An 11,343-nucleotide genomic window follows, 5' to 3' on the forward strand; every position below is an offset into this window, starting at 1 on the left:
CCTACCACTAAATGAGTGAGAAAATGTTTTAGCGTTATTTAGGTGAACTGACCCTTTAACATACACAGACAGCTGTTCGTGGTTTCCTGTTCACAGTGACTGTGCAGAACTGACCTGGACGATAAACATGTTTTGAACCGTGCCTTTCGTGTAAGTTTAATCTTCGAGCCCAGCGGAACATAGAGGTTCCGCTTCCTGCAGCCCGGACCGAGCGCTCTGTCTGCTGCACAGCTGGTAAGGAGGCCTACTTCCACGCTGTTATTAGAACCATAAAAAACAAGATATAAACGATTGGTATTTGGATGAAATGGAGGAGATGTGTGGCAGAGTTAGAAGAAAGATCAGGAAGTTGCAGCTGAGTTTAGCTCGATCAGTCTTGACGATAGACATGGCCGAGTCACATGATCGCGTCCTATCAGTCTGTTACTACATCTGTCTTTTCGCTTATGAATCTGCAGCTGATCTCGGCTGACCAGACCGAGCATGGAGATTTCATTTGCGGGCAAACGAGCTCTGGTCACCGGAGCAGGCAAAGGTAAAGACGACATTTAACACGAATACACACAGGACGTTTTCAGTGCGTACACTGACACAGTCAGGCTGCTTTAAAAATCACATCCACCACTTAAGCCCTGCAAGACAGACACAGGGGCTGTGACCAGGACTTGAGAAAAACTGAGGTCATGGGTCAAAATTCTCCCATCGCCATCCAAACCTTTAAGAAACACTAAGTCATTTAAATGTCTGAGTCATAGTAGTGTTTTAATATTTTATTTATTAATTAAACTGTTTAAATATATATTCAGTTTATTTTATATTATATGATTCAAATCTAACTTTAACTTTATTGTCCCCAAAAGAGACATTTGTCTGCAGCCAGGTGATATATAGAACACACACAGACTTGAACATACAGGATTCATGAAACACAATAAAGTGTCCAGCTGTAAGTGTCTAATACAGCTTCATTGAAGCTTTACCATATACTGAATCAATATGGTGAAATGTTTTATTCTGAATTGAAAGCTTCCTGAGGTTTGGGAGAAAGGATATAATGTGGGATTCAAGAAGTTAAAAACTACACCGTAGAGAAGAGAATCAACCAGTATGAGTCATCTGAAGAGAGGAAGTCACAACAAAACTGTAAAAATATATGTGGTGACCTGAAAGCAAGAGGGATAAATTGAAAAATTGAGTGATGGCTTTATAAGTACTTTTATAAGTGCAATCATGATTAGGGCTTGATATTGTGTGTATTTTATTGATAGTAATGTCAATGAGTTTCAGTACTGATACAATTTTTTTTTGATACCTTTTAAGAAATATACATAAGTTATATATATATATATATATATATATATATATATAAGTTTTTCTACAAAACCCCTTATTTAATTCAACAGAAACATCCAAAGTTGTCAAATGTGAAATATGTCTAAACACAAGCAGCTATACAAGAAGTAATAAATAGAAGAATAAAATACAAATTTAAATCAGGAACTATCTGATCAATAAATACATAAACCAGATTATGATTATAACCAGGCATTACATGTCAACTTTAAACACTTTAATTTAATCTAATTCAATAGTGTGTGATATTTGGTGATACAGACACACTTTGGTCTGAAAAAGATGCGGCAAAACTCTAATTATGATTTAATTATAATTGTGGGGATTTAAATAGAAACAAAACCATTTTATTACTTATCACGATGTTTTAATCATACAGAATTTATCAAAAAAATCTCATGACTTGTTCATGGTGAATTTCACACATGGAAGAGTTGGGTAACAGGGCAACACTTTAACTAGCATTTATAAGCAGTATATAAACATTTAATAAATGGTTTATAACATGTAAGTGTTTATTAATGTATTTGTCAACAATTATAACTCCTCCTGTGGGCACCTATAAGTGGAGGCTGCTGTATAAACAGATAATGAATGACAATATAGTAAAACACAGTAATAATTTTAAAATTATAGAATTGTTGACAAATACGGTACATTAATTAACACTTAAAAATATCCTTACTGACTTACAACTACATTAGTAGTTAGTAGTCCGTTATAAACCATTTATTAAATGTTTGTATACGGCTTATAAATGCTACTGGGACTTTTAAAATGAACTGATAAAAGCTGTGAAATGAATGTGGATCAAAAATGTTAAAACTGTGATGAAATAACGTGAACTTCAGAAGACTGATCAAGGCATTTGATGAATTTGCATGTATCCTCAAGAAGTCTTGTCAGTTCCAACATAGTGAGAAAATGGAATTAAAAAAAGCTTTATTGATGGACTGCAGAGTGGCAAAGCCTGAGACATGTGTGGAATGTGTGCGTGAGTGTGTATGTCAGCTCTGATGTCGCAGCAGCAGCTCCATTCTGTAAGTTTTTGTGTTTATGGATGTTTGGTGTCTCAGGGATTGGCAGGGCCACAGCTCTGGCTCTGGCTCGCTGCGGGGCAAAGGTCACAGCAGTCACGCGCACGAATGCCGACCTGAACAGTCTGGTGCAGGAGGTACACCCCACACACACACACACACACACACACACACACACCCCGTCACCCATCTGAGGGGCCCTTGTCCCTGACCTATGACCGCCCCCCCCATTTTACCTGTCCTGTGCTCCCACTCCATCTGTTGCAGTTTCCAGAGAAACATATTCTTTTACTTCCTGTGAGGACATTTCTCACTAGTGATAAACACTGGAGCTGTGTCCATGCTAAATACTAGTAGTAACAATATGTACTTCATACAGATTTTCATAGTATACTGTTTTGTGAGTCAATATACACAAAGTCAATAAAACAAGAAATGTACTGTAATGTACTAACAGGATATAATTCTGTTTTACTACATACTGTGTTCATTATAGAATACTGGTTGTCTATCCATCCTTTAATATAAACTTTAGACATTACTGTTTTTCCCCTTCTCCTTGTTCTTCTGTTATCTGCACCGAAAATGTCTGGTGTTGTCTTCCTCTCACAGTGTGCGTCCATCAACCCGGTGTGTGTGGACCTGGCGGACTGGGCGGCCACGGAGGCAACCCTGCAGGACATTGGCCCCATCGATCTGCTGGTGAATAACGCTGCCTGTGCCATCCTGCAACCGTTTCTGGAGGTCACCGCCGACCAGTTTGACCAGTAAGACAAATACAAGATACTTTCATGATTTCCAACTAGGAAGCTGCAGCAGCAAATAGTCATAGAATACAGTCCAATGTAGAACGTATAAGTCAGACTTTACAGTTTCATCATGTGGCAATCTGTCATGTTTATTATATTCTAAGGTGTCTTTCATCTCCAGGTCATTCAATGTGAATGTGAAAGCTGTACTGCATGTCTCCCAGGTACAATAATGGTTCTTTAAAAGACACATCCACATCACTACACCTGCATGTCCTGCATCTATGGCTCCTTTTTGTTCTTTGGTCTTTTTCTTTTTGTTGGAAGCTGGCCAAATGTAGATGATGTCCAGATATTTCCAGTAACTTTGATGCAGTTTGGCAGTAGCTGATGTTTTGCTGATCTAAACATTAATGGTAACCTCAGGTTTTGGTGTCAGGGAAAGTATGTACAACAAAACTGCTTCATCAAACTGCTTCTGTTGAATCAAAGAGAGCTCTGTCTCTGTGGTCAGATAGTGGCTCGTGGTATGAAGGCCAGAGGATCAGGAGGCTCCATTGTCAACGTGTCCAGCCAGGCCTCGCAGTGTGCCCTCAGAGACCACACAGTCTACTGTGAGTAATCATTGTCACGGACTGAAACTGTAGTTTTGTGCTTTCTCCTTTCTCTCCTCTCTCCTTCTGTTGCTTTCAGCAGGTATTTCTGCCTCCAGAGCTGCAGAGACTGGATCTGTGGTTGTGGGTCACCTGCTGCCCCTGTGTTCCTGCTCGACAACTGCTGCTACAGTTGTTGTTATTGGCTCTGTTACTAATACTGACATTATTATTCCTATAGCTGTCATTCCTATTATTATTAATTTATTAATATTAACACTACAATTACAATTCTATTATTTAAAAAAAAAAAATTCTAGGTGGTATTTGCATTGTGCCTCCCTCAAACCCCTGATATACTGTATACTGATATACAGTACAATACTTCCTGGTTAAAAGCTTATTAGAAGACAAGCCAAAGAAACATTATGATGTGATAACTCAGTTGCAGACATGAATTCTCCATGTCACATTAAAATCAAATTACAACACAGAAAACAAAGTGAAGAGGTAAATTGCATTTCATTGTTGCCCAGCAGAGAGCAGCATAGACCTGCCAATAATAAATACAAAGCACTGTCATTCATGAGGAGGGGAGATGGAGATGCATTGTCCATGCCAAAATGAAAAACAATCAACTGTCCAATCACAGCTTGGGTGCATGACCATGCACCATGTGTTTAGCTGTTGGTTCAGTTATTTGTACATTTGTATTGAAAGGGGAAGGGGCAGCACTGATACTAAAAATGAACAGGGCCCAGGTTTTCACACTGCAGCCCTGGTGACAGTCAAGTTTCTGTTGTTTCTGTCCTTCAGTCTTTGTGTTCCTGTCATTGTTCAGGTGCCACTAAAGGAGCACTGGACATGCTGACTAAAGTGATGGCTCTGGAGCTCGGACCCCACCAGGTACCCTCACGCTTATAATTTGGACCATATTTTGGCTCATTAGATATGATGGTATGACCAGTTGCTTATTGTGGCCAATGTTAGCAAACTTTAGGTAAATATTGCTGTATAAAAGACACTTATAGAGTCAGTTCTCTAACTTTATGACTCTCCTGCACGTGTGCTGCTGTTAAAGTGGCTTAGTGTTTTAAACAGCTAAACAGTAGTTCAGCATTTAGCATAATCCCCAAATTATCACTAGTAGGCACAGTGGCTGCAGTTCAGCAAAATTTACATACTGTCGCTTTTATAAAGTATTAGAGTATTAATGAAGACTATTAATAAAGCACAATTAAATCCTTTTTAATTTGTCTCTGCTGTTCAAGTACATTTAAACAAATGAAATGTTTAAGCACAAAGAATGGATCTAAATGGTGCTCTCACTGATTGAATGTTGGAATTGTTTTAACTGAAGTGCCAGTGTTGTGTTCTGATTAGATTCGTGTGAATAGTGTGAACCCCACAGTGGTGATGACTGAGATGGGTCGCCTGGGCTGGAGTGACCCCAAAAAAGCCAAGATCATGACTTCCCGCATACCCTTAGGCCGCTTCGCAGGTCAGACACTGAAGGCTGTATATACATACTATTGACTTCATTACCAAGTACTGGCTCTGTCCAAAGTTCAAAAATACACCTACCTATTAAACAAACAGATATGTGTATTTTTGAACTTTGGACAGAGCCAGGCTAACTGTTTACTCCTGCTTCCAGTCTTTATGCTAAGCTGGACCAACCACGTCCTGGTTCCAGCTCTGTACTTAACACACAGACATCATCACACTCTTATAATGAGAGCAAATAAGCATTTCCAAAAATTAGGAACTACTTGAAGTTTAGGTTGTCATCCTCTTTACAAAAGACACATGGAGGATGTGCTCCCACTTAGTGTTGCCAACTTGGCGACTTTGTCACTAGATTTAGTGACTTTTCAGACCCTCTTAGCGACTTTATTTCTAAAAAGCGACTAGCAACAAATTTAGCAACTTATTCAGACCATCAGGGAAAAGGTGAGAAATATATTCAAATATATTGTAATTCATTCCCATGCATGCTGGCTCATCAAGCTTCACTCTTTCTCTCCAGATCTCTGGATCATAGCTTGTAAATATGTAAATAGGTTGTTTGTGCTTCTCTCCCACTCTTTCTCTCTGGATTAAGATGTTACTACAGGTTGTAAATATGTAAATACTTCATTTGATCGTATAAATATATAAATTGTTTGTTTAATCTTCTCCCTCCTCCCTCCCTTTGTAGATTTTTTAATTTATTTTTTACTTTTTTACTTCAAATACACGATGTGAGTTTGCACTAAGCGTTATGCAAATGAATGTGTGATGACGTCATCAACATGCAAATGAGTATATGACATCATTTGGTGACTTTTAGTGACTTTTGGGGCTAATGCTAGCTACTTTGATTGGAAAAGAGTTGGCAACACTGTTCCCACTGCTCAGCCTCCTCAGAGAGTTCATACCACGGTGCTGAAAAGGAGGCTGATGGTTGATTCAGATTCAGTGATGTGGATTCCATCCTGGTTGTGGAACAATAGAGCAGCTCTGCACCCTTGCCTGCCCATCCAGTGTACATGTGTTTTGTGGACTTGGATAGGGTTTATTATGACCTTTTTAACTGGAGCAAGACCTGTGTTCACATTCTCTGCAATGAAGTTTAGCACATTCTTGGTCAGTGTTGGACTTATGCCATTTATTTAGTCTCAAAACAAACACACATGCATGTGATACGAGTGCGCAAAACAATATCCACAAGCAGAAAAGCATCCTCGTAGGGGAGCATTTCTGCTCCGCGTGCACACGAGCAAAACTCTCTCTAGGCACTCGCAACTGCCCAACGCTTGTTTCCACAGTCTACGCTCACTCGTTAAGTTGACTTTTAAGACTTTGGAGGCGGGGACTCAACTTTCTTCTGATTGACTAGCGGGGGCCGCTTGTCTTGCCTACTGTCACGTCTGCATTCAAGGATTACATCTGGTCATGGCCGCGCACAGATCCTGCTGTTGTAGGTGAGTCTGGTTGGTTTTTCCCTCTAAATGCACATTTGGCAGAGGTGCCAACTCATGTGTTTATTAAATATATAGCATATAGCTTGAGAGCCATATATATTAATTTCCCAGGATGAAAAGGCTAAGTACGCTAGCCTATGTAGCTAACATTAGCCTTGGTATGCAGTGCTTCATAACTTAAACACTTGCAGATGCAGCTGCTGCACAGATTGAAATAAAAAAACAGAGGCAGATTGTAGAAGTTAGTCTACAAGTTATCACTGTGAAGTTGATTAGCTAAGAAGCCCCCTCCCCGGCCCAGGTAAGTGCATACTGTGAGTCAGGAGGAATTGGTGCTATACATGTCTAAATGTTCCTGTGTAGATGCTCCAGCAGTGTAGTGATGTATGATCTGAGCTGTTGAATTAAAATCCCTCTTTTCCCTCACATGTCTCCTGTAGTGATGCTGTGGTCATCCTTCTCCCTGGCTGTGCAGCTGACCCCTGCAGATCCTCTTATCTCAACATCCTTCAACACTCCTCTGCAACAAACACTCAGCATTTACAACTGTCTTTTGTAAACATGTTTCAGTACAAGTGTGTCCATCATTTAGCCGGTAACCAATGTATTGTAGTTACAAATAGCTGCAAAGTTGACCCATCCTTTGTCCTTTACAGTGTTAGGCAGACACAGCCTTTGATTTTGTACAGGTTTTTGGCCAATAAAAAAAACTAATGGAATGATGCCTCCAGTCTCATGCCTTTTCTTTCATCCTGTTCTGAGCCGAGTTCAAAAGTAGCTTTTTTTTATCCATACTGTTGTTGAGCGTCCAGCTAAATATGGTCAACTATATGATTTGTTGCTAATATTGTTGGATAATATTAGGATTGTTGCTAATAGTATTGATTAATCACTGAGTTGTTGTCAAAGTATTGAGATGGAAGTACTGGATTGAATTTGATTAGTTGCTGAAGGCATTGAATTGTATTTGATCTGTTATTATAGCTATTGATTTGCCTTTGGCTGGTTGCTAGAGGTATTGATTTGCGTTGGTAGATTGGAGAGACTCGACTTATACCTATGTCATAGGGCATCAGTCAGCCGTCCTCAGGTAATATATCCTTGCTTGGAGGGGGTATCAGCTAGGAACCACAACTCATAGCATTCAGTTTGCACAAACGTGTATATCTGATATTCTCACTTTCTTGGTGTTACTAGCAAGGTAGGTTTTAAGAGTGTGGTTGCAGACCAACAAGACTAACGTACAGTGAGATCTGTGCTTTTTCGCCCATGACTAGTGATGGGCGAAAATGAACAAACAAATCTTTTTGAACAACTTTTTTTAGTGTCCGTTATTTACTGGGTCAGCCAGTTGAACGTCCGACTGCTCATGAATCCTCGACTTTTCCCACTCGGCGTTATCGTAGGGTACTGCTCACGCTGCCTACAGTCAGTGAACAAGACCGAATGAGCCGTTCTCTCACGGGACGGCGGCGGCTGCTTGCACAGGAATTACAACAAATGATGCAATCAAATTTCTGTAACATCTGTTTGGCTTATGTAGACTACCTACATACAAGCATGGGCTCATTACTTAGAAAATATATTATATATATAATATATACAGCTTAGCAAAAATGTTATGTTTTACACTACACCCCAAAACATTATTTTGTATCAGTACTCACCCCCTGTTGCCTGGAATACATGACGAAAAAACTTTATATTCCATGAATAGCATTAGAGCGGCCTGCTACCATGTCATGTCTCTATTGTCTCAGGAAAAAGAACGACTGGAGTCGGAGGAAGACACTGTTACTTAATGGACAAACAAACCGTTCGACTTCACCAGCATTTTGTCGTTTATTTGTCTGCAAGGTGCAAACACTGATAAAATCGTGTTATGCAGTAGGCTAACATAGTGCAGGAACGGCACTGAATGCAGGAGCGAGGACCGATTAAATCACACTCGAGTCGATCGACCGCCGCTGCCAGCCGAGCCAACAGGCCAATGGTGCATTCACTTGCTACTCGGATGGTCGTTCTTCCGACTTCGGTGTGTTCATGAACTGTAATGGTCGTTAGAAACAAGATGTGTTGTATATTATTGCTCAGTGCGTTTAAACAACATGTTGATAACGAAGAACAAAGAAAATTGATCAGGTGAGCCATGAAATATGATGAGGGAGGGTTGAGCTTGCGCTCGTCACAGCCCCGTGCTCGCGGGACTGCATTTGAGCACCCGGAGCAGAAATGCTCCCTCGCGAGGATGGTTTTCCGCTCTCGGTTACTGTTCTGTATCATCTCGTATCACATGCACGCACCTGGTTTTTATGTGCGGGGGTTTTGAGACTAATTAAACGCCATATGGACTCCACCAAGACTGTGCCTTGTCACCAATTCTGTTCATAGTTTTCAGCGACCATCAGGATCCCTAGATGCAGCCAAAGAGTGCAATCACATCAAAATCTAATCTTATTATCAGCATGGGTATAAAATAAATGTCTCCATTGCTGCAATTATGCATTGTATACACACACTTGCACTTAATTCATTTTTTAAAAACTTTTTTAAGTGTTAACTGAGCTCCCTGTGTGTCTATGTGCAGAGGTGGAGGACGTGGTGAACAGTATTTTATTCCTGCTGAGTGATAAGAGCAACATGACTAATGGAGTCACTCTGCTGGTGGACGGAGGCTTCCTGGCCTGCTGACCAACACCAGCCTCCTCTCAGGACACTGCCCATCTACTCAGAGGAAAAAGAACAAATACTTACTGTGTTATTACCTCACTTCATTATACAAATAAAGGTCAGTTTTATTCAGCAAATAAACTCAACCACTGCACAACCAACCTCTTACTTTCCTCTGTTATTTATGCTTATTTAATATTGGAGCATGTTTCTTTGCTATTTATGTAAATTATTTTTTGTATTATTGGTAATTACAGATGTAATTATGCAATTGTAAAGATGATGTAGAGGTTTATTTAACATTATATGTACTGCTTTATGCAGATGATACAATTATAATGGCTGAGACACCAGAAGAATTTTATATTATTATTGCAAAACATGGGACTTAACTGTTAATACTAGTAAAACAAAAGTAGCCATTTTGGTCATGGAAAATTCCAGAATTTAATTGTGGTTTACTTTGACGGGATTTTGTCTATGACTGTGAGTATTTTGGCGTAACATTTACATATAATGGCCGTTTTGATAAAGCAATTACATAACAAGTCAAACAAGCTGGGAGGGCAGTGTTTGCTCTGATAAACAAAGCTGCAGACTCAGGTTACCTTGTTATCTGTAACTTGCTACAGAAACTGTATGACAGTGATCAGTCATATGATTGTATTTATGGTATGCTCATGGAGATATCCTGATAATCAGATTGAATTGCAATTTTGTTTCACTTCTTTCGTTTAATTTGAATCAATTAAATTTTATTTATATAGCGCCAATTCAGAAGTTATCTCACTGCACTTTTCCTATAGAGCAGGTCTATTGACAGCCGTGGTTTTGTGACCAGAGGCCGGCTGACACTGCTCTGAATGTCTACAACCATCAGGCACTGCGCGAAGGAGTTTTATATCACTTCCTGCGTCCACTATGTGGCGGTGGAGAACACGCACTAATCACACATGATGTTGCTGTATATCAAGTGCAGACCACACAATGTAAATTTCATGTAGATCTATGATGTTTGTCACATGTGGCTTGCTTCCTGTTGCTAGTAAGTGGCGTAATGACTCCTGAATGTCTTAAAGTGTCACTGAGAGTGGTCCATCAATGACAGAAATGAAGTTTGAGGCTGATCAGTTGAAACATTGCTGAGTTATTCCCACTTCCTGTTAGGCATGGCATCACGCTTCTGCCATGGCGACCCCATTCGACACATCAACAGATGTTGCTGTATATCAAGTGCAGACCACACAATGTAAATAGTAGTAGTTTGTATGTTTGTCACATGTGGCTTGCTTCCTTTTGCCAGTAGATGGCGCTATGACTATAACTCAATACTGACATGTAGAAGTCCTCACTTTCGTGCTTGGGCCCTAATAAAAATAATAATAATAATGATAATAATAATAATAATAATAATCTCTACAAAAACAATAGTGCTCGGGCCCTAATAATTGTAACAGTGGGTGTTGAGCAGGAACATGGGGCCAGTAGGAGGCCCACAATCATAGATCCAGATTCTGCAGCTCTACCTGCTGAAAGCGACAGAAGGAGAGAGGAGAGAAACGAGAAAGCACAAAACTACGGGAGAGAGAAGATGTCGAGTTAGTAGCATGCAGTAATGGGATAGGAATGCGTACAGATGAAGAGGGAGAAAATCACTGAACAAATCAGAGATGTGGGCACTGGGCAGTGATTCAGAGGTCTGAAACCAGGCTAAAGATATCAATCGAGGATACATTAAATCTCAGGTTAACCTTACACTCAAAGATATGGATGTTCAGGACTGGCATGATGTGGTATAATAATTATGAGGTGTAATAACCCTCAGTGCAATAATTACAGGTTGTTTAAGACTGATTTTGTTATTGAAAAAACATCTGTTTTTGCTAAGACCTGTGTAGGGCTGCAGCTAGTGATTATATTCTGGAGTTATCAATTAAGTTAAATTAATTGATATTGTAAATTCTGTTGCAATTTC

At 39.8% G+C, this 11,343-nt stretch overlaps 1 protein-coding gene and 1 long non-coding RNA gene across 2 annotated transcripts; both read left to right on the plus strand.

The window, feature by feature from the left end:
* The first annotated feature begins 92 nt into the window (after positions 1–92).
* On the plus strand, positions 93–9,529 carry dcxr (dicarbonyl/L-xylulose reductase). Its single transcript, XM_044178339.1, has 9 exons — positions 93–234; positions 459–535; positions 2,430–2,527; positions 3,003–3,157; positions 3,321–3,363; positions 3,654–3,753; positions 4,574–4,638; positions 5,116–5,233; positions 9,286–9,529. The coding sequence occupies exons 2-9, from the start codon at positions 484–486 to the stop codon at positions 9,387–9,389; spliced, it is 735 nt and encodes a 244-aa protein (XP_044034274.1). The 5' UTR covers positions 93–234; positions 459–483; the 3' UTR covers positions 9,390–9,529.
* On the plus strand, positions 5,846–7,422 carry LOC122867494. Its single transcript, XR_006375934.1, has 2 exons — positions 5,846–6,698; positions 7,139–7,422. It is a non-coding gene; the product is annotated as an uncharacterized LOC122867494 (long non-coding RNA).
* Positions 9,530–11,343: the final 1,814 nt, after the last annotated feature.

This window comes from Siniperca chuatsi, linkage group LG20, assembly GCF_020085105.1.
Source record: "Siniperca chuatsi isolate FFG_IHB_CAS linkage group LG20, ASM2008510v1, whole genome shotgun sequence".
Lineage (NCBI taxonomy): Eukaryota > Metazoa > Chordata > Actinopteri > Centrarchiformes > Sinipercidae > Siniperca > Siniperca chuatsi.

Excerpts from the sequence above, each read along its gene's own strand:
- dcxr (XM_044178339.1), top strand. The coding sequence starts at position 484 with ATGGAGATTTCATTTGCGGGCAAACGAGCTCTGGTCACCGGAGCAGGC. Across the intron at positions 4,639-5,115 it reads TGGAGCTCGGACCCCACCAG|ATTCGTGTGAATAGTGTGAA; the intron begins GTACCCTCACGC and ends TGTTCTGATTAG. Across the intron at positions 5,234-9,285 it reads ACCCTTAGGCCGCTTCGCAG|AGGTGGAGGACGTGGTGAAC; the intron begins GTCAGACACTGA and ends GTCTATGTGCAG.